Source organism: Triturus cristatus, chromosome 1_1 (genome assembly GCF_964204655.1).
Source record: "Triturus cristatus chromosome 1_1, aTriCri1.1, whole genome shotgun sequence".
Lineage (NCBI taxonomy): Eukaryota > Metazoa > Chordata > Amphibia > Caudata > Salamandridae > Triturus > Triturus cristatus.
In genome coordinates, this window is record NC_140579.1 from 434,227,233 (window position 1) to 434,250,751 (window position 23,519).

General features: G+C 51.3%; 1 protein-coding gene across 3 annotated transcripts in view; it reads left to right on the forward strand.

The window, feature by feature from the left end:
- Positions 1-23,519, forward strand: part of TANC2 (tetratricopeptide repeat, ankyrin repeat and coiled-coil containing 2) — a 2,520,149-nt gene that overhangs the window by 1,460,623 nt on the left and 1,036,007 nt on the right. For all 3 annotated transcript variants that reach the window (XM_085640812.1, XM_085640825.1, XM_085640816.1), the window contains exon 6: positions 14,372-14,635. In XM_085640812.1, the coding sequence (XP_085496938.1) occupies positions 14,372-14,635 (264 nt within the window). The remainder of the gene's footprint in view (positions 1-14,371; positions 14,636-23,519) is intronic.

Genomic DNA, 23,519 nt, shown 5'->3' on the forward strand with positions numbered 1-23,519 from the left:
TGGCCGACTGTAGGCCGGCCCATTGTAGACTTTGTCTACGATTGTCCAAAAAGGACACGAAGAGGGCCAGAGCCCGGTCCACAATCCCAACCCCCTTCAGACGCTGCAACAACACCGCATGGTTGACGGTATCGAACGCAGCGGACAGGTCCAGAAGGACGAGCACCGCTCTCCCCCCTCCATCCACTGCAGCTCGAATACCCTCAGCTGCGGTTATAAGAGCCGATTCCGTGGAGTGTCTAGGTCGGAAGCCGTGCTGAGACCTGTCCAGTAAGGCATTCTTATCAAGATACTCCATCAGGCTCTGGTTTATGGCCTTCTCGGTGATTTTGGCCACCAGAGGAAGGCCGGAGATGGGACGATAGCTATTGAATTCAGAGGGATCAAGCGAGGCCTTCTTCAGAAGAGTTTTGACACTCACTGTTTTCCAGGTGCCTGGGTAAGGTCCCGCGGCTAGTACCTGATTGATCAAAGCCGTGAGAGTAGGTATGATCTTGTCAGCAACCTGATATAAGATATGGGGAGGGCAGGGATCTGAGGCGGCACCCGACTTTATGGAGCTTAATAATGTCAAGACCTGATCTCTAGATAAGGGAGGAATAGTTGACAGACTACAGATAGGTCTCTCCTGTGGGGGAATAATAGGTGCCATGGTCTTTAACAGATCGTCACAGATGGTGGTGACCTTGTTCCGAAAAAAAACGGCCAGCTGATCACAGAACAGCTGATCCGGACTGAACCGGTTCGCCTGCTGGGGATTCGCCAGAAAGGACACCGTTTTAAAAAGTTCTTTGGTAGAATTCCCTGCCTCCGAGATTTTCCGAGAAAAGTAATCCCTCTTGGAATTCTGGATGGCCTGCTTATAGTTAGACAACGCCTGGTTATAGGCTTGCTTACAGTCCCCATCATAGTCCACTCTCCAGAGCCGTTCCCGCCGCCTGCATTCAACCTTAAGACGTTTCAACTCCGGGCCATACCAAGGGGCACCAGGTGGACGTCTGTTCTGGGTAGCTAACTGGAGGGGGCGACCTGGTTGACTGCATTGATAATCCAATCAGTGAACTGAGCGTCTTATTATTGATGTCAAGGGAGGGGGGGGGGTTACCCAGTGCCTCGGAAAGGGATGAGTGTGTAACCTTACTCCATCTCCTGAACATAATCCTGGTAGGTCTCTGCGGACCCCCTTTGGGCCTAGTCTTGACCCCTACACTGAAAAACACGGCCCGATGGTCAGTCCATGGGAGGACTTCAGTCCTAAGATATAGTAAATCAGGATGGCTGGAAAACAGACCATCTAGCGTATGTCCCCCAGTGTAAGTTGGGTCGGAGACCAATTGCTGGAGTCCATATCCCTCCAGACTATCCAACAATCTGACGCACGGTGTCCGAATTCTTCTTGGCCTCCAGATGGAAGTTAAAATCCCCGAGAATAATGTAGGCCTCAAACTTAGTACAGGACTCTAGATGTTTTTGCAACGCCATCCAAAAACGCAGCCCTTGGTCCCGGTGGTCTGTAGACATAGCCCCTGGAAAACAATTATGTCTAGTGAATATATACTGAATTGCACTGCTTCTGCGTGCAGATTCTCAACAGCCATGATCTGGACCTTAAAGTGGTCTCGGTAGATGATAGCTAAGCCCCCCCCTCTGCCATCCTTCCTGTCCAGACAATGTAGCGCGTTACCTGGGGGCAGGGCCGTATTCCAGTCTGGACAGGAGGCCGCATTAGTCCACGTTTCCGTGATGAAGGCCAAATCAGGGGAATGAGCCGTTAAAAGCAGTTCAAGTTCTACTTTGTGTTTAGTCACAGAACGTGAGTTAAGGAGGAGCGCAACCAAGTGATTCCCTAAGTTTGCCAGTGAAGTTGGGATTGAGGAGTGGGACGGAGTATCATAGGGACCAACCTGCGATCCAACCCCAGCCCTCTTGCAATCCCTAATCCTACATGATGAGGAACCCAACCCTGCCCCTTCAGTACTGGCCTCCCTGACAACAGAATAACGACAGCCCGGGCACAGATACTTGTATATGTCGTCTTGCCAGGAGATGGGGATGCACTGAGTGGAGTTCACCACCTGTAGATCCAGCAACATCGCCCGAGTAAAATGTAGGGGGTGCATAGCGGCCAGGGGCCTGGCTCCTGGCGCAGACGGGCTTGCCTTTGGCACGCCTTTGGCGCGATTTGCTGCGCGCTCGCGCCAGCGTGCGTTATATGGGCAGCAGAGGCCGGCACTAGACCGCTAACCTCTCCGGAAGGAGGTGGGCGGGCCCGCTCGCACGGACGGGCACCTCGCACCAGGGGAGTGCAGCCGGGAGATGTGCTCCAGGCAACAAGGGAATGAAGCAGGTGAGATAAAAACCCAGGATTCTTAAGAACAAAAGTTAAAACACAATGCCGTCACATTAGCAAAAATAGTTAAAATAGAGAAAAGTTTGTAACTGAAAAGGCTGTGGTCTGACTTATGCTAGCAGTTAAGCTACTAATGTTCAGATTAATGAGAGGTAGAATACAGAGGCAGTTTTGATTTAGGAGAGAACAGACAGATAGTCATCATCATGGTTGGTATAGAAAGAATTAACAGAAATACATTTGAACTTAAACCTAGGGCAGTCTAGCGACCTGTAAGGAAAAGGCCCTGGAGAGCAGGCTGCTAAGCCAACAGCTATTGGAAGAAGAAGAGTGGGGAAGGAAAAACCATGTTGATGCTATCAGTTAAGCAAAATTAATTCAAGGGAGATTCAACAAAGGAAAAGTAGGAGGATCCATTGGAGAAAATGTGTATGCAACCAGGGAGGAACCTGGCTGGTGCTAGCTATCTGAAAGAGACAATTAGTTGTAGATTTCTTACCTTCGAATTACCCCCAGGCATCAGACTGGATCCGGAGAAATTTTCGTCAGCAGTACCCCTGTGCGTCGAAAGGTGGCATCATCGGCTCCGCGTTCGTCATTGGCGTCGCGGGGGATGACGTCGCGGTAGCTACTTAGATGCCGCCCTTGCGCGCTGATGTCAATTCTTTCTCTTTTCCGCGCCAGCCAGCGCAGATCCGGAGAGAGCAGTACCTCCAGTCACTTTTTGACTGACTTTTTCTCGACTTTTGTCGACATCGTTCATGAGTCCATCGACTTCTGGTGCACGAGGGATACCCGGTTTAAAGACTTGCGGTTCCTGCCGACGGTTGATGTCGGTGACGCATCTGCACCGCGTGTGCCTGTTTTGTCTGTAACCCGACAACGACTCCAAGTTGTGTTCCGACTGCCGGACTATGAATCCGAAGTATTTTCGGAAGCGGTCCCGAAAGCTTCTGGAGGCCTGGCAGTCCACTCCGTGCTGTTTGAGGTCCCGGTCGCGTGGGAGGTCAAGGGACCGGTCGCGGAGCCACCATCACCAGTCCTCTTCCAAGACTTTGCACTCCTCAGGTAAGTAAGTAAGAAGCATCATGGCTCTTTGACTTCTCCTCGGCCGCCGTGACGAGGGATGAGGGCGGTACCCCTCCCGCAGCTCTGCGTGCGGAGCCCGCTGGGTAGACTCTGAGTTTCCCTCCCTTCCTGGGACCCAGAGCGAGCCCAGCTTCTGAGTTTCTATGAAGCGATGCATGCCATCTTTGAGCAGCCCAACTCCCCCGTCGGGCCTTAAGGCCCTGCAGACTCGGCTGGGGGCCCTGGGCCTTAGATGCCAGTGGCTTCGGCACAGCAGGGTCCCCTTGGACCCAGGCCTGGATCCAGATCGGCGCCGGTCGAAATGGTAACATCTCCCCCGGCGCCGACTCCACTGGCACTGCGTCCGCAGCCGACGCCGGTTGTGTCCCCAGCCGTGGTCGACCCCAGCCTCCACCCTCAGGTGGACACGGAGCCGGACTGGCGTCGACCAACGCCAGATCAGGCGCCGACGGGTTCTTTTGTGCTCCTGTTCCACCCTGGTGTTCCTTTTAGGCCAGATTGGCAATCAGAGGAGGGGGAAGAGGACTGAGAGGGGTCTGGAGACCCTTTGACTGACCTGTTGGAATATGAACCAGACTGGAGAAAGGAGCTGGGGGAAGCCAGTGGTCTGGATACCTCCCCAGACCTTGGCATGTTGTCTCCTCCTACTATGGCTACAGAGGAGGGAGCATCTTATGCCGTGGTGTTGCGTAGGGCGGCCAAGGCTCTCAACCTCGAGCTACCTACGGTAGCAGTCAGGACTAACCTCCTGACAGAGGTGCTTCAACTGGCAGCGAGCTCTTCAGAGCCCCTGCTACCGCTTAATGAAGTTCTCACTGACATCCTTTTGGGCACCTGGTCCAGGCCCAACATTGGGGCTCCTGTGTATAGGATGATTGCCCGACGCCACCGCCCGGCCCTGGGCGCCCCCACTTTCTTCTCCCAACTCCCCACCCCTGAGAGCTTGGTGGTCCAAGCCTCAACATCCAAAGGCGCATTCCCTAGCATACCACCTGTTAGGGAATCCAAAAAGCTGGACCACCTTGGGAAGAGGTTTTCTTCATCCAGCTTGGGACTGCGGTCGGTAAACACTGCATGTCTGTTGGGCCATTACACCCACTCTGTGTGGGATACGGTGGCACAGGTGCTGCTCCAGTGCCCGGAGGAGGCCCGGGCCGTGCTCTCCTGTGCAGTTGCCGAGGGAGGAGACGCAGCCAAGTTTACCATCTGACATGGGCTGGGCAGTGCAGACTCGCTAGGCAGGATGATTTCAACGTTGGTAGCCCTTCGATGCTACTCCTGCCTGAGGTCGACTGGCTTTTCCGGGGATGTCCAACCTACCCATATGGTCGTGCCCTTTGAGGGCCGTTGCCGGTTCGGTGACAAAGCAGACATTGCGCTGAAGCGCATTAAGGGCTCTCGGGCTATGGCCAAGTCCCTGGGCCTCTCCACCACCCGCCCTGTGCAATCTGCTTTTCGCTCCTTTCGTGGCTACGGAAGGGGTGCCCCGCTACGTTCCACCAAGAGCCACAGGCCGACGCAAGCTGTTAAGACTCAGCGTGGCGTGGGACCCACCCTCGTGGGTCTGGGGGCCAGCGAGCGGGCCAGTACACCACCGCCCCCTCAGCAGCAGTCTCCAAACGCTCCTAGTCTGACCTTTCAGGGGCACCAATCGCCAGTGGGTGGCAGGATTTGCCATCACCTCCCCCACTGGCGCACCATCATGTCAGACCGGTGAGTTTTGCAAATATTCCGAGGGGCTGCTCCCTCTTCTTCGAGGCTACCCCCAGCCATGCCACCTCAGTACCATCGAATGTCGGAGGATCATCTGGCCCTTCTCCATCAGGAAGTTACGGCTTTCTTGGCCAAGGGAGCCATCGAGTGAGTTCCTGCCCCAGAAGTAGGTCATGGTTGCTATTCCCACTACTTTCTGGTGCCCAAGAAGGACAAAGGCCTGCGTCCTATCTTGGATCTGAGGAACGTCAACCGCTCCCTCCGGATGGAGAAGTTCAAAATGGTGACGCCAGCTCAGGTCCTTTCTGCACTCGACCCTCGAGACTGGATGGTAGGGTTGGACTTGCAGGACGCTTATTTTCACATCCCCGTCCTGCCGGCCCACCAGCGTTACCTGCGGTTCACGGTAGGCCATGAGAACTTTGTTTACCGTGCTCCCCTTTGGCCTCACCAGCGCACCTCGGGTGTTCACGAAGGTGAAGGCGGTGGTCGCAGCTCATCTGCACAGGTCTTCTCCTATCTCGACGACTGGCTGTTTAAGGCGAGCTCGTCCCAGATTGTCGTCTATCACCTCCAGACTACGGCCGAACTCCTGCATTCGCTGGGGTTTTCTATTAACGTGCCGAAGTCACACCTGACTCCCTCTCAGAAGTTCCTCTTCATCGGAGCGGTTCTGGACACGATGCAGTTTCCTCCCGAGCAGCGAGTCTGGGATATTCGGGCTATGATTCCGATCTTTCAGCCTGCGGCTGCTGGGTCTGATGGCCTCCTGCATCCTGCTGGTGGATCATTCCAGATGGCATATGTGGGGCACTGCAGTGGGACCTGAAGTTCCAGTGGGCACAGCATCAGGGGAACTTGTCCGATTGCATCTCAGAGGGTACTGCACGTCAATTGCAGTGGTGGCTAACGAACCGGGATGGGGTCAACGGCAGACCCCTCTTCCTTCCCCAACCGGAGTACATGGTGGTGACGGATGCATCACTTCTAGGGTGGGGCGGCCACATGGGAGAGGCGGAGATCAGAGGCCTCTGGTCTCCGGCGGAGTACGAACTCCACAACAACCTGCTGGATCTCTGGCCGATTTGTCTTGCACTCAAGGCATTTCTTCTCTCTGTCTGGGGAAGAGTAGTACAGGTGTTTACGGACAACACCTCCACCATGTAGTACTGCAACAAACAGGGTGGGGTGGGGTCATGGACCCTATGTCAAGAGGCCCTCCGTCTCTGGACATGGCTGGAACATCCGGGCATATCCCTGGTGGTTCAACACCTGGCAGGTTCACTGAACGCCAGGGCGGACAAACTTAGCCGCAGGTGCATGATGGATGACGAATGGCGTCTTAGCTCGGAGGTGGCTCAAGTCTCTTTCAGCAGAGGGGAGAGCCTTGATTGGATCTATTAGTCACTGAAGAGAATACGCAATGTCAGCAATTCTGCGTGTTGGAATTTCCAAGGCGGCGCTTTTCGGCGCGAGTGGCGTTGCGGTCTTCCATACACCTTTCCGCTTATACCACTTCTGCCCAGAGTGCTGAAGAAGATAAAGCCTACTGGGCCCAATTCATCATTGTGGCTCTGGACTGGGCACGAAGGGTCTGCTATCCCGAGCTGTTACGCATAGCCATCGATCCTCCGATCCAACTGCCTCTTTATGAGGATCATCTGCCGCAGCAGCAGGGGACGGTCCTCCACCGAACCTGTCCAGCCTCCACCTACTTGCATGGAGATTGAGCAGCGACAGTTGACAGCCTTTGACCTTCCTCCCGAAGTCTGTGATGTTATATTGGCAGCCAGGCGTCCCTCCACTAAGATGGTATACGCCTGCAGGTGGAACAAATTTGTGGCATGGTGCATAGCAAAGGCTGTGGCTCCCCTTTCTGCCCATCTTTCTGAGGTTCTCTTGTTCCTCTTGTCTTTGGCCCAGCAGGACTCTGCTCTATACGCTCGAAAGGGCTACCTCTCGGCCATTTCAGCCTTTCTTAGGCTTCCTGATCAGCCTTCTCTTTTCAAGTCCCCTGTTGTAAATCGCTTCCTTAAGGGCAATACTCATGTTTTTCCTCCTGTCTCCTTCGTAATGCCTCAGTAGGACTTGAACTTGGTTCTTACTTACCTTATTTGCGCTTTCTTTGAGCCGCTTCATCACTGTCCTCTCAGACTTACTTTAACCCCTTGTGTGCCACGCCCTTTCCCCGCCCTGTGCCGGCCGTTGCATTAGCGGGCGGGGTTCATGACGAGCTGGACTCGTCATGGGCACAGCGCAACCGCGGCCCATGACGAGTCCAGCTCGTCATGGGCACAGAAGGGGTTAAAGACCGCCTGTCTGGTTGCCATCACCTCTGCTCGCAGGGTGAGTGAGCTGCAAGCTCTTTCTTCTAAGCCTCCTTTTCTGGCTGTTCATTCGGACAAGGTCGTCCTAAGTACCAGACCTTCCTTTCTTCCCAAGGTGGTTACTTCTTTCCACATTGGTCAAATCATCACTTTGCCCACCTCCTTTCCGCCTCCGCATCCTTCTAAGGAGAAAGAGAGGCTCCACCGTCTGGATCTAAAACGTGTGCAATCTTTTTATTTGGATCACACCAAGCAATTGCCGGTGGATGAACAGCTCATTGTTGGATACGTGGGCGCCAAAAAAGGTCAGGCCGTGAACAAATGGACCATCTCTAGGTGGGTCGTTTTGTGCATTAAAGCTTGCTACTCTTTGGCAAAGAAGGAGCCTGCAGTGGGACTGCGCGCCCACTCCACCAGGGCGACGGCAGCTACCACTGCTTTGGGACGAGGAGTCCCCCTCAATGACATCTGTCAGGCAGCTACGTGGGCTTCTCTGCACACGTTCACGAAACACTACTGCCTAGGCAGCCAAGTCCGGAGCGAAGGCTTCTTTGGCCGTTCTATTCTCCGGGTCTTTCTGAACTTGGTTCCCAGACCCACCTCAGGGGTTGGTATTGCTGGGGTATCTATTCTAAGGTAAGGAATCTATAACTAATAGTCTCTTTCAGATGAACAAGTTGCTTACCTTTGGTAACGCTATATCTGTAAGAGACATAGATGAGTTATACATTCCTTACCGCCCCACCCTTCCTCCCCGTTCTGCGAACTGACTTCTAGGGTCAGGGAATCCTTTTCAGGTCCCTAGTTTTGTGCACCAGTGGTCAGTGTCTTGCATGGCTCTGCTCTTCTGGCGTGGAATGTTGTGTAAAAGAACTGACGTCAGCGCGCTAGGGTGGCGTCTAAGTAGCTAACGTGACGTCCTCCCGGCGACCATGACGCCAACAACAAATGCAGAGCCGACCGACGCCACCTTTCGACGCGCAGGGGTACTGCTGACGAAAAATTCTCCGGATCCAGTCTGACGTCTGGGGGTAATTCTAAGGTAAGGAATCTATAACTAATCTAGGCCTCTTACAGATATATCGCTACCGAAGGTAAGTAACTTGTTCTTCAAATCTTATGCATATCTTAGACCTGTAGTAATATCCCACATCACTACTCACAAAAAAGATGCTGAAACCCATCTCCTAAAGGAACATCATATCCAGAATTGACAAAATGACCTGGACCCTTCCCTTGCCGATAGTATTTTTTTGCTCTCTTCATCATGTACAGTGCTTTGTTGATATTATGGTAGGCTCAAGCAATAACACTAGTAATACCAAAACCATTCTAGGAGAAGAAATTACCAAGGGGCACTAGAGTTAGCTGTGTGCCTGTGACTTCAGTCAAAGCCATAAATGCCTTGTCAATCCAGGTCTGATGTGACTGTCGGATGTGGCATGACATCTCACCACTGATCAACCACATTCCATAGGTAGAGAGAAAAAGCCAAGGCAAAATGGAGGCAATACATCGGTAGTCATCTGTGTTGTGGCAATGAATGTTTCTAGTGTGGGTTTTGTTTTTGGCAGCTGGGGAGTGCCCATGCTGAGAAGGCCTGGATAGTTATGTTCCACAGCCTTCTTTCCTTTTGACAGACTGACATTGTTTGGCAAACAAACAATGGTGTCCAGCAACATATGAAAATAAGCACTGCAAAATCCCTTGGGGCTTATCAGCTTAAATACTATGGCTCAACAACTGTTTGTTGCTCAAGAAGTTCACCAGCATTCAGGGAAGATCTCCCTCATTATGAAGGTCAAGGTTGACCATATATCTCCCCCACCCCACAGAGAGGGTGGATATGACCAGAGTTGTACATCAAGCAAAAGCCAAAGAGAAGGATCTGGCAGTTTCTCTTGCAGAAAGAAGAGCACTACCCATTTGTGCGCCCAGGACAAGCAAAAAAAGAGCTTAACTCTTCACAGCAACTCCCCCTATCCCAAAGACATCCGGTGGGGAAATAATGACCCTTTTTGTCCCTGTGTAGGAGTCCTTAAAATCGGTGTGATGACTGCTACAGAGTGTACATTCAGGACACACCCTAGATTCATACCTAAACCTTCAGTGTATCGAACCAAAAAGGAACAACATCTCCATTTAATTTAGCTACTACAGGAAATTCTTCAGGAAGGAGACTACCTTAGCTTCCTGGATCTTCAGGATGCACATTTTCACATCTGCATACAACAAAACCTCAGGAAATACCTCCACATTTTAGTGACAGGGGCATCACAGTCATTTCAAAGCATTATACTTTAGTCTTAAATTTACCTTACATTTTCACACAGTGCCTAGCTCCTGGTGTTACATTCCTGAGATAACAAGGTCACCAAATATACCTATAATTCTGCATAAAAATATTGCACTTGCTAGATGTACAAAGGTGCATTAGATTTTACATGAAGAAGACAGAAGACTTAGCATACTTCTGACCAACTGTTCATGCCCTTTGACAATCCAGGAAGAAACCGGCCCCTGTCCAAGCAGAGAAAGCACTTTGAATGTCAGCATTCTGCAACAACAAGGTGAAGCGTCTACTCCAGGGCAGAGCGAGGAGAATTCACCAGAAGCCTGGCAACTACTGCTGCACTCTACATTGGGGTGTCTCTGCAAGACATAGGCTGTGTAGCCACTGTAGACAAGTAGACACATGGTCACCAAGCACTAATGCCCGGACGTGTCTGGATGTGAAAGCAGCATCCAATTCCGCAGTGGGGAGGCAGTCTTCTGCAACCTGACTAGTCTGCTTCCCTCTCTATTCAGACCCCTAAGGATACTGCAGTATGGATTTGCAAATTTGCGCCATTGGTATCTGCTGGTGGTGGCTTCCCAGCACTTGCGGGCCTTCCCCAGACATAACTGTCGCAGGTACGTCCTTTCCATCGCCAGATGGCAGCTTAGGAGTTCTGTCAAATTGCCCACATTCCTAGATTCGAGCTGGAACATCGAAGTCTCCAGTTGGGAAATGAGAGTCTAAATTTCACAGGCAAGGCCCTGAATGCGCGAGTGAGCGGTCATTTCTGTGCATGACGGCCTTGCAGGCGCTCCGGGTGACTAGTGTCAAGGAAGACCTCCAGGCTTGTTCCAGGGCATAGACGGTTTGCTCATGAGAAGCCAGGCATTCAGGTGCCAGGCTTGTGTGCCCTTCCCACAAACCCCCGGCCCCTTAACCAAAGAACAACGGGTGCATTGTCAGAGAGACCCCAAACCAAGATGCGAGCCCCTTGCATGTGAAGGATGTCTGTAGCAGGTAGCAAAAAGAGGTCTTTGCGGGAGAGGGAGCCATGCACTGCCGAAGCATGTGTATATTCATGGGTCGTAGGATTCCAGACTCGCCAGGCGTTGTAGAGTCTGTGATCTGAAGCCCTGCCAAGTAGGCCCCTCCCTGTGCTTCACCTCGGGGGACCTTAGGGACTCCAGGGGACCCAAAATGTGGTTAAAGTCACCCTCCAAGATGAGCCTGCCAGTGGGGAGGGACAACAGGTCTCTAAGCGATGTCATTGTGGAAGTAGAAAGCTGCGGGGGAACATACACACTCAAGAGGTGATATAAGGAGCCTTCTAGTGATCCCTCCACCAACACAAATCTGCCAGAGATGTCGCGGATCACACTAGATGCTACCAGTGGCATTGAATATGTAGAGAAGAACAGCCCCCCAGAGCCTCGATAAAATCCGGAGTGATAAACCCTTGCGCATCCATGTTTGGCCAGAAAAGAGCATTTGGGTCTCCTGAAGCAATACCACGGAGGGACAATGTCTACAGAGGAACTGCAGTACAACTCCCAGCTTAATACGATCTAACAGTCCCATTGACAGTCCATCTCAATGCCGTGCACGCCGTCATGGGGGGGGTCAGAAACAGTCAGTGTTTTCTGCGGGTGAGGTAGAACAGGACTGTATTAGGCATATAGTGAACTCCCACCCTCCACTTGGGCATAGGCCTCAGTGTGGTTGTGAGGCATGTGCCAGGGAGCATCCTTAGGTGGGTATGAGGACAGCTCAGCGTGAACGTTCTCTGTAGCATGTGGGGCGGACATCCCCTCCCTTTCCATGTTTGACACAGCTGAGGTGTCGCAGCAATGGCCTCTGCATGAATGTTTCCTGCACCGGTCCCTCCCACGCTCCTCCAATTGGCCCCTCCGGCGGCCGGCCCAGGAGCAAAGGGCATTGTTCTGTTAGCCAGGCATCCTCCAAAGAGTCGAAAAAGTGGGATCTGTCCATTAAGAAGACGACGACCCACAGGCGCTCAAGAAGAGTAGCGTGTATTATAGGGCTTGTGTTTGACTTGATCGTAAGACTTGCTCTGGAACTGAACCTGTTGGGTATAATCTGGGAATGCCATTATTTGTCTGGATTGGTAAGTAAGTTGCCTCGCTTGATTGTGTCTCTATTGTGATAATTCAAAATCTTGGCGATCTTGGGTCACATGGGGGTGGAGGCCCGGAGGAGGCCTTTGGGCGAGGGACCAATGAGTTCATTCGACTATGAAGCGTTTTGACAGACGGCCAGAGTCGATCCAGGGTATGAGCCCTTATTCTAGGAAGGCCCCCGGGGCAGCGGCCTCCTTCCCCCTCGGGGAATCCAGTAAAGCAGGGGTTGCTACTTTGGCTTCTATATTCAGCGATTCGGCCCTGGCGGGGAAGGCCACAGACTCCATGGTTAGACGTATCACCTCCATTTTGAGTGCGCATACAGCGTCCTCCAGTACCAAAATGCACCCCTGTGCCTCGGAATCCCTTGCTGTGGTATTGCGAAGATCTTGGCTTAAGAGGGCCACAGCCATCTGAACCTCTCCTATCTTGGATTCAAGGATTGGCTGTAGGATGACCGGAGTATATCCCCACCCTGCTTCTGGGCAGACTGGGCTTCTCCACTCGCAGTCTTGTGTCCACCTGTAAAGGCTGTACATTTGTCAATTTTCTATTGGGCGTCTGTCACCGGGGCCTTGTCTCATCCCATTTAGGCACCTGGGGTCTCGAAGTGTCAGATAGTTGGATTTCAGGTGGCCACGGTAATGCATGGGAGGCCCACCCACCATCCCACTAGCTCTGCGGCAGGCACGAGCAGCCGGGGTCCACAGGATCAGATTCTGTGGTGTAGGCTAGGGCCAATTGCCACCCTCCCTTCCTTTCCACCCTCTCCTGGACTATCCTACCGTCTGGGCCCCAGTGGCTGCAAATGGGACCCCGGCGAGTACCTCTTGTTCTGTTGTTTGGGGCTCCAGCCAGACCACTCAGTCGCAGCATCCACAACTCGGTTTGCATCCCCCCCCCCTTCCCCCCCCCCTCCCTGGTTGATGGAGAGAGGGAGGGTCCACTGTGCAGCTGAGACCGCCATGCCATCCCGGCCAGGCATCGCCAAAGGTTGTGCCAGGGAATGAGGCACTACTTCCCTGGCCAGTGTGGGGCTTTGTTAAGTGTTCTGTTGGGCAGAGGCCTGGGCAGATGCCTTGGTGTAGTGCTGTCTCTCTAAGCCCAACGGCTCTGATGGGAGCACCACAGGTGAGTCAGGACGGAGATGGGAGTGACATCCAAGCGCTCCCCCCCCAGTCTTTCGTCCCGGGGACCAGGCACGACAATGAAGGCTGTACCACAGCACCGAAGCACAGAGATGTCCACCTGCACCCTACCCTGTGGTCGAACGGCCCCTCTAGCCTTGAATCGCCGACCTTCCGGCAGGTCTCCGTAGGCCTCCTCTGCTCCCTTGCTCCCAGGGTGTCCTCATGCGCCGGTCCTGGTGAGAGTAGCTCACCAGTAACTCCAAGAATCAGCCTTGGTCAGAGTGGGAGGTCAAAAGTGAGCGACCACCATCTTGGCCGTCCAAGCTCCATTCCCCGCCCCCCGGATTTCTTATTTTATTGTTAATTTCCTCTCGTGTAAGAAATTAGTATGACACTGCAGTGTCTTTTGATAGTCCAGGGTACGGCTTTAGAAATGTTTCTGTCACAATCAGACCTCTCTTTAGGTATGTGAGTATAGTAGTGTGAGTGGCAGTTTTAATGAGTCGCAAGTTTTTGGTGAGCAGTACCAAAAAGCTTAACTATTTCCTCAGTTGATGTAGCTGCCCATTGCTTGGCAAATAAATATCTGTGATAAGTAGCTGTTGGATGCCTTAATATCCAGTTATTTACATATTCTGGCAGTGTTGGAGCATTTTCAGAGATCTTTTTTAGTGCTGGTGTAAGGTGACAAGTCATACAAAACTCATATAGTTTTAGCAGGAGAAATTAAAAGGCATAGGTCACCCGATGTTAACTTACTTGTAGGAATAGAAACAATTTTTCAATGAAGAGATTTATGATTTTTGCACAAGTATTCTATTTTTGATTTAAGGTAAATGTAACTTTTTTTGCATCAATGTGTGTGGTGTCTTATATGATTAGCAGAGCACAAAAAACGATATCCAGGTTGTATATAAAAAATTGCTGAAAGTATTTAATATGATTATAATAATCCTGCTGATTAACAATGTAAGTATTAACATCGGCCGATTTATGCTTTTGAACGTATCCTGCTAGAGCTATTTGCATGTTGTATGACTTTTGTTTGTAGCCTAGGCTCTAGAGGGGTATATGGGCTCAACCCTATCGCGTTTTGGTTTGTAAGGTGATAAGGTGCATTTTTTGATGGAAGTTCAGTTACATGGCATGTCTGGGGCGTGCTGTATTGTCCGTCCAGAGATCTCTCTAACGATGTTGTAAGGAGAATTGATGCAAATAGGATTTTTTGTATGTGGATATGTATATTGAGATGTCTGATGACTTTAAACTCCTGTTTTCATTTCTTTAAACATTCAAGGTCCATTATTGAATAACTGAATGATTTTCTTCCAACTGTTCATCTGCAGCTACCCTCACCAGTTACTCAGAAAATGTGGAGCGGTCACAGTATGGAGGGGAGGGCAACAAAGACCTAGGTTCCAGAGGAAACCTGAAGTCCTGGCAGTCTCAGAAGTCCAGCATGGATTCCTGCCTGTACAGAGTGGACGAAAACATGACTGCCTCTACATACAGTCTCAATAAGATCCCTGAGAGGAACCTGGACTCCGTCTTCTCGCAGTCTGTGCAGTCCATCCCACTATACCTGATGCCACGGCCAAATTCAGTGGCAGGTAAGCAGCTACAATTGTCAAGTATTTTGTTTAATCTTCCCTGAGTAAAGACATTTTATGTTTTAACTCTTTTGTTGACCTACAAATCATATATGCATGTTCAGATAGTTGAGGTATGCATACAAACATTCATGTTATACTGCATCTCGATTTTTGTGAGGCGTTTCAACAACTTCATCCTGGCTTTGTGAGCAAAGCCTGTTGTGATCTGCGGTGGCTGCCTCCCTCCTTTCTCTTCTTATTTGTGCAAGGAGAAACGTTTTAATAATGTTTTGAGAGCTCTAGATAAAGGAGTAATCCAAGTTTAAAAGTAAGAAAGACCAAGGCTGAAGAAAGAGTTATTGCTAATGGCTTCGGCAAGCTGCAGATTAGCTTGGCTTCGTGATAATTATCAGCCTTGCAGGATTTGTTTATCTCTTCATGTATCCTTATTTAAGGATTGTAGTTTGTATACACCGTCTCATCACAGTTCTCACCAGAAGTGCACAGGCGTGAAATGCAATAGGCGTTTCAAAGCAATAATAGTGTGCCGCCCAATGACCATCTGTTTTTGCGAGTCCTGTTCGTATCCCTGGAGAGCTGCTTCCATAAGGTAAATGGTTACAAATGAAAAACGCTCTCATTTGAAAAAGAAAGGGAAGTGTAGTCTAACCAAAGATGTCCAAAGATACATTATAAATACAGGAAAAGATGTATTGGACCAGTTGCAAAAGAATCTTACAATCAAAGTTCCTCAGTGTCCTGCAAATGTAGTAAAATACCACTGGTCTTCCATTGGAGAAAATGTTCAGGCAACTGTAGAAAGATAATACATTTTCTGCAATCTTGTGAGCATAGAACCTAAAAATAACTTTGCAGGTATACAGAGATATATATGTCTGGGAAAACATTATGTGAGACGTGTAATCCAAAAGACAGCAAAAAAGGAATACCTGGAGAGATGAAGCGTGGTATAGAAAATATAAACAAGCATATCTGCATGTTAAGTGCCTTAAGAAGTTAAGGATTAGATCCAGATAAAATGAGGAAATGATATAGAGAACAGTGTATGTTCGTGATATCTGGGCATTAGCATGCTTACTTAAGAATTAAACATGTTAATGCTTGGGCTTCAGGGGTTCCCAAGTGAAAAATACTAGTAAACAATCTATCTGAAAGAGACACGTTCGTGATAGCTTCCTTAGCTTAGAATATCCCCAGGCGTCAGACTGGATCCGGAAAGTTTTCGTCAGCAGTACCCCTGCGTGTCGGTAGGTGTCGTCGTACGGCTCCGCGTACGTTTCTGGCGTCGTAGCCGCCGAGATGATGTCGTCAGTGCTACTTAAACGCACCCACGCACGCTGACGTCAGTTCTTTCTTTTTCCGCGCAGCAGTGCAGATCCGAGAGAGAGCGGTACCCCTAGTTAAAAGTTTAACTTGGTTTCTAACAACTTCTTTTGTCGTGTGCTTGACTCCTGGTGCAATACAGGTGCCCGGGTTTAAGTCCTATAGGGCCTGCCGCCGCAACATGTCTGTGTCGGACCCTCACGACGTGTCTCTCTTCTGCTTGGGACATGTCCGTGACCCCGAGGCGTGCCCCAATTGCTGGGCCATTGCGCCGAAAGCTTTGCGGGAGCGATCCCGAAAGTTGTTGGAGATCCGGCAATCGGTTCCGTGCCGATCAAGGTCCCGATCCCTTGGGAGGTCAAGGGACCGGTCGCAGAGCCATCAGCATCGCTCGTCGGAATCGGGGACAGGTAAGTCTCGGCGCCATAAAAAGTCAAAGAAGCGTCGTCCCTCTTCTTCTACTCCTCACCGGTCGTGGGACGCGGTGGTGGGGGCGGGCGTTGGAGCCTCCGTCATTGCCTGCGGCCTACCCTCCCTTTCCGGGGCCGCACGCGACTTTGAACGAGGTGCAGGCCTTTATGTCGGCCTTGCGCCATTTGTTTGCCCCGCCGGGTCCCTCCGGAGTGCCTTCGGACCCTGCGGATCTTTCGGAAGGGTTTGCCCCCGTGCCACCACCTCTGGCCTCTGCTACGCCGGCACCATACCCTGTGGCGCCTCCAGCCCCGACCTCGGTTCCGGCCTCAGACCGGGCACCGGCTCCGGCCTCGGCGCCAGTGTCGACTCCGACCTCAGCGCCGGCCCTGGATGCGGCGCCGGGCGCCGCCGCTGATGCCACACAGCGCCGACCCGGAACTGGTATCTTACCCTCCTATTCCATTTCTTGGAGGGGAGTTTATCCCGTTTTCCAGGGCACCTCGTCCTTACCGGCCCCTTCAGCAACCGGTGGACGAAGGGGAATACTGGGAGGGGTCTGAGGACCCTCTTGCAGCTCAATGCGAGGATGAGCCTGAGTGGGAATGCGATGTGGAGGGTCCAGTGGATCTGGATTTCTCTCCACACCCTGGCACTCTGTCCCTTTCTTCCGTGGCCACGGAGGAGGTTGGGACTTTTTCAGTGGTTTTACATAAGTCAGCTGAGGCTCTTAACCTCGAGCTCCCTTCTGTACCTATCAGGACCAATCTCCTGACTGAGGTCCTGCAGCCACAGACCACCTCTGCCCTTCAATGAAGCACTTACTGATATCCTGTTGGGCACCTGGATTAAACCTAACACAGGAGTCCCTGTGGACAAGAGTGTGGCACGCTGCCATTGCCGGGCAACCCCAGCTTTCTCACACAACACCCGACGCCTGAGAGTCTGGTTGTCCAGGCTTCTGCCTCGCCGAGTGCGTTCCCTTCTGCTCCTCCGGACAAGGAATCTAGGAAACTGGAGCAATTTGGGAAAAAGATTTTCACATCTGCCAGCTCTGTGTTGCGGGCGGAGAATACTGCGTGCCTGCTAGTCCTCTATTCCCATTCTGTGTGGGAAACTGTGGCACAGGTGCTACCTCAGTGCCCTGTGGAGGCACAGGCGGTTCTCTCCCAAGTCATTACCGAGGGGAGAGATGCTGCAAAATTTACTATTTGTTGTGGGCTTGACACAGCCGATTCTCTCCATAGGGCGCTTTCCACAACTGTGGTGCTCCGTCGTTATGCTTGGCTCCGCACTACTGGCTTCTCTGGGGATGTCCAGAACAACCTGCTGGACATGCCCTTTGACGGTACACGCCTCTTTGGTGATAAGGCGGATAGCACCCTGGAACGTTTTAAGGACTCTCGGGCAACGGCCCTGTCTTTGGGTCTCGCCACCATGCGTACTCCCTCGGGGTCCGCTTTTCGGTCCTTTCGAGGCCAAGATCGGGGTGCCCAGGCGCGTTCTTTTCAGACCCGCAAGTCTGCGCAGCTACAGTCTCAGCGCAGCCGTGGATGTGGGACCCGCCGTGGTGGATCCCGGGGACAGCGGACGGGTCAGTCCACCACCTCCCCTGCAACCGCCACCTCTCAACCTTCCTAGTCCGATGTTTCAGGCCCACCTGATGCCAGTGGGTGGCAGGATTCACCATCACCTTCCCCACTGGCGCTCCATAACCTCTGACAGGTGGGTTCTGCAAATAGTCCGCAGGGGTTACTCCCTCCCCTTCGAATCTACCCCTCCAGCCGTGCCTCCTCAGTACCACCGCATGTCGGGGGAACACTTGGCACTTCTCCAGCAGGAAGTTACGGCTCTCTTGGCCAAGGGGGCCATTGAGCGCGTTCCGACGCCAGAAGTAGGTCGTGGTTGTTACTCCCACTACTTCTTGGTTCCGAAGAAGGACAAAGGTCTGTGCCCTATCTTAGACCTCCGGAACGTTAATCGCTTCCTCCGGAAGGAGAAGTTCAAGATGCTCACGCTAGCTCAGGTCTTGTCTGTTCTAGACCCTCAAGACTGGCTGGTAGCGTTGGATTTGCAGGATGCTTATTTTCATATTCCCATCCTGCCAGCCCACCGGCGTTACCTACGGTTCACGGTGGGGCACGAGCACTTTCAGTTCACCGTGCTCCTTTTTGGCCTTACCAGCGCCCCTCGGGTGTTCACAAAAGTGATGGCGGTGGTCGCAGCTCATCTGCTCAGATCAGGGGTTTCAGTCTTCCCCTATCTCGACGACTGGCTGTTGAAAGCGGGCTCACCCCAGGCAGTCGTCTACCAGCTCCAGACTACGGCCGACCTCCTGCATTTGCTGGGGTTTTCCATCAACGTGCCGAAGTCGCACCTGATTCCCTCTCAGAAGCTCCTCTTCATTGGAGCAGTTCTGGATACGGTGCAGTTTCGGGTTTATCCTCCCGAACAGCGAGTCCGGGACATTCGGGCTATGATTACGATCTTTCAGCCATGGTCCTGGGTTTCGGTCATGAAGACACTGAGGCTGCTGGGCCTCATGGCTTCCTGCATCCTGCTAATCGATCACGCCAGATGGCATATGCGGGCTCTGCAGTGGGACCTGAAGTTCCAGTGGACGCAGCATCAGGGGAACCTGTCAGACTATGTCCAGATCTCAGAGGGCACTGCACAGGACTTGCAGTGGTGGCTCACGAACCAGCGTTGGGTCAGTGGCAGATCTCTCTCCCTTCCCCAACTGGAGCACACAGTAGTGACGGACGCGTCCCTCCTGGGATGGGGCAGACACATGGGAGAGGCGGAGATCAGAGGCCTCTGTTCTCCAGCGGAGTCCAAGCTCCATATCAACCTTTTGGAGCTCAGGGCGATCCTACTTGCACTCAAAGCATTCCTTCCCTCTGTCAAGGGGAGAGTAGTGCAGGTGTGCACAGACAACACCACCGCCATGTGGTACTGCAACAAGCAAGGCGGGGTGGGGTCGTGGACCCTATGTCAGGAGGCTCTACGTCTCTGGACGTGGCTGGAACATCAAGGCATTTCCTTGGCGGTTCAACACCTGGCAGGTTCACTGAACTCTAGGGCGGACTAAATCAGCCGACGGTGCATGTTGGATCACGAATGGCGTCTTCACTCGGAGGTGGTGCAAGGTCTCTTTCAGCAGTGGGGAGAACCTTGGTTAGATCTATTCGCCACAAAGAGAACGCGCAATGTCAGCAGTTCTGCGCGTTGGAGTTTCCAAAGCGGCACTCGCTAGGCGACGCTTTTCGTCGCGAGTGGAGTTGCGGTCTGTTGTACACCTTTCCGCCTATACCACTTCTGCCCAGAGTGCTAAAGAAGATCAAGCGTGACCGGGCCCAAGTCATTCTTGTGGCACCGGACTGGGCTCAAAGAGTTTGGTATCCCGAGCTACTCATTATGAGCGTGGATCCCCGATCCGACTGCCTCTTCGGGAGGATCTCCTGTCGCAGCAACAGGGGACGGTCCTCCACCCGAAACTGTCCAGCCTCCACCTCCTTGCGTGGCGATTGAGCGGCGACAGCTGATTCCATTTGACTTGCATCCCGAAGTCTGTAATGTGATTTTGGCAGCCAGGCGTCCCTCCACTAAAACGGTGTACGCCTGTCGGTGGAAACAATTTGTGGCATGGTGCACAGCTAAGTCTGTTGATCCTCTTGCTGCCCCTCTTTCCGAGGTCCTATTGTTCCTCCTTTCTTTGGCCCAGCAGGGCTCTGCTTTGGGCACTATCAAGGGCTACCTCTCTGCTCCTTCAGCCTTTCTTATGTTGCCTGATCAGCCCTCTCTTTTCAAGTCCCCAGTTGTCAATAGATTTCTCAAAGGCATTACTCACCTTTTCCCTCCTATTCCTTTTGTGATGCCTCAATGGGACTTGAACCTGGTTCTCACATATCTGAAGTGCGCTCCATTTGAGCCTCTTCATAACTGTCCTTTGCGGTTATTGACTTTGAAAACTGTCTTCCTGGTGGCCATCACCTCTGCTTGGCGGGTGAGTGAGCTCCAGGCTCTTTCCTGCAAACCTCCTTTCCATCCGGACAAGGTTGTGCTTCGACCGCGTCCCTCCTTTCTACCAAAAGTAGTCTCTGCCTTTCATCTCAGGCAAACTGTCACTCTGCCCACTTTCTTTCTGCCTCCGCACCCTTCAAGAGAAGAGGAGAGGCTCCACCGTCTGGACCTAAAACGCTCTTGTTTTATCTCAACTGCACACAACAGTTCCGGGTGGATTACCAGCTCTTTGTTGGTTACGTGGGCGCCAAGAAAGGCCGGGCTGTGGACAAGCGAACTATCTCCCGATGGGTTGGCTTGTGCATTAAAGCCTGTTACTCTCTGGCTAAAAAGGAACCTCCGGTTGAGCTGCGCGACCTTCTACCAGGGCGACAGCAGCTACTACAGCGTTGGGACGTGGTGTCACCCTGCAAGACATCTGTCAGGCGGCCACTTGGGCCTCGTTGCATACTTTCACTAAGCACTATTGCCTTGACAGTCTGGTCCGGAGAGACGGCTTCTTTGGCCGTTCAGTTGTCCGTGACTTTCTGGTGTAATCTCACTTCACAGACCCACCACCGGGGTTGGTATTGCTTGGGTATGTATTCTAAGGTAAGGAATCTATCACTAACTTGTCTCTTTCAGATGCACAAGGTACTTACTTGTGTAATGATGTATCTGTAAGAGACATTAGTTAGTGATAGATTCCTTACCGCCCGCCAATCCTCCCCGTTCTGCGAACTGTTCTCTAGGTTTCAGCTCATCCCTTTCAGGGCTCTAGTTCTATTGCACCAGTAGTCGGTCTCTGGCATAGCTCTGCGCTTCTGGCGCGGAAAAGTTGTGTACAGAACTGACGACAGCGCGCGTGGGCGCGTCTAAGTAGCTCTGACGTAGTCATCTCGGCGGCTACGACGCCAGCGACGTACGCGGAGCCGTACGACGACGCCTACCGTTGCGCAGGGGTACTGCAGACAAAAACTTTCCGGATCCAGTCTAACGCCTGGGGATATTCTAAGGTAAGGAATCTATCACTAACTAATGTCTCCTACAGATATATCGTTACACAAGTAAGTAACTTGTGCGTTTGAATGGCAGACTGTACAAAAATGTATTGTAGGCTAAATAAAGAACAAAAATGTCAATGTGTTTTTTTTTAAAAAAGGACTCTACCCTGCAACATGAATTCTAGCTAAATATGGATATAGGAATGTGTACTTCCCTGTCTTAACTCATGTAACCTTGGGATAAAAAATGTTTGTAGCTACTGGTTAAGATTGGGAGCCCTTTTCCATTTAGATAGCACAGTGAGTGCTCTTGTTAGGTCTCCACTACCAGACAGCTACTAGCTGTCTGTATGTAAATGGCTCTTTTAGCTTACCCTTGGTTTTCTAGTCACTCTTATTTGCTTACCTCTTATTCGGTGGCTTTTCTTCCTCTTTTTGTTAATGTCCCTCCTGAGGATTTTGACTTTATGACTGGATGGCTTGTATCATTCCACTGTTCACAGTTAATAAACAGTTTTTTTCGGTTTCATTCCGCTCTCAGTGCATGTAATTCGGGTACTGTCCCTCGTGTGCTGCTCGCCCACACATACCTTCCCCAAAGTCGCTCTCAGGATGTTACTACTCTTCCCGGACAGCTTTTCTGCAAAAATACAGAAACGGATATTTTTTTGCTAGGGTATGACTCAAGAGCAGACTTTAAGAGATGTTTTTGGTGTGTCTCCTGCATTCCACATATTGCAGACATGTAACATACCTCGGCGCGCAAAGGCTTTTATGACGCGGAGGAAGGGATACTAGCAGCTACACTCAGCTGGGTTTGATGCAGTGCTTAATTTGTGCCGGTGCTTTCCGGTGCTTAGCACTGGCACTTTTTTGACAGGGCCAATGCTATACATTTTGTTTCAAGCAGCAGTGCTAGTGACCTACATGCATGCACAAGCCTAGGCAGCTCAACTGTACTTTCCCCACGTCATCTGTGCTGCTCTCACGCTTACCCATTCATCAATTCAGGCTCCCTAGATGGCACACCAGTGACTGGATTTCAAACTTTCACAAAAAATAAAAATGCAAACAGGCTCGTCAAGAGCTACCTTTATTTCTACAGTTAATGCGCCTTCCGCCTCCCTCGGGCCTTTAAGGGAATAAGAAATAAAAACAAGAATTGCAATGGCAAACCTCTTGTCCGTTACGTATCACGTAGGCCTTTAGCAGCTCCCTATTAGGCCTTCAGCAGCTCCCTATTGGTTACTAAAGGCCTAGGGGACTGACGGGGACGATGTTTGTATTTGCTCTTTTTGTACGTCATCGGATGCAGACGGAGGCAAATTCTACAAATGAAACGTGCTTCACATCTAAAGTCCCGAGCGTGTCGATTTTAAGTGGAAACCAGATTTGCATCGAGTCAGCATTGAAACCCTGCACCTATCTGAAAGTACTTTTAGGGCTACTGTAGGAGATGTACCTATATTACTCAAGAGTCATCAGTAAGGCTGGGCAGCTGGAGTTAAATGCCCTGAGCCGTGCAGTAGACAAAGTGCATGATTAAAATTAAAAACGCTTCATTATAAAAAAAAAAAGGGGTGCCTTCTGTAGGCTCTAAATAATACGACCTTTGCGGTAGTGTGTGCTGGAACCTGTATAAGGGAGGGAAGGAAGAATTATTTCAGCATTCTCCAGATTTTCTGCACACCAAAGGATGCAAGAGTTGGATATTTTGCTAAGGAAAAGCACCCCACAAGATAGTCTGAATGGCAAGCCATGGGACATATGTGTAGGCAGATAAAACACACGGGTGCTGTGAGTTCTGCTTGCAAAGGCTCCCTACAACTCTTTTCTCTGCATAGGAAGGGCATCCTGACGGGGATTTATTTATTGCACGTGCACCACGACTGAATATTCTACAGGCAGAGCGCGGAGAGCACCTGTCTTCACAGTGTCTGTGGAACAACGTTGCTTATGCTGGTGGACTGATACGTTTAATTTTCAGTCTTACCCAAGCACATTTCAAAAGACCCTGCAAGCAGACTAATTCCTTATATTTGTTTATTATGCAACTGTGTGAGCTTTCATCTTCCAGCTACACAGATTCACAACGGCAACATGGACAAAAAGCTTACACACTTTTTTTAATCCGAGAATTA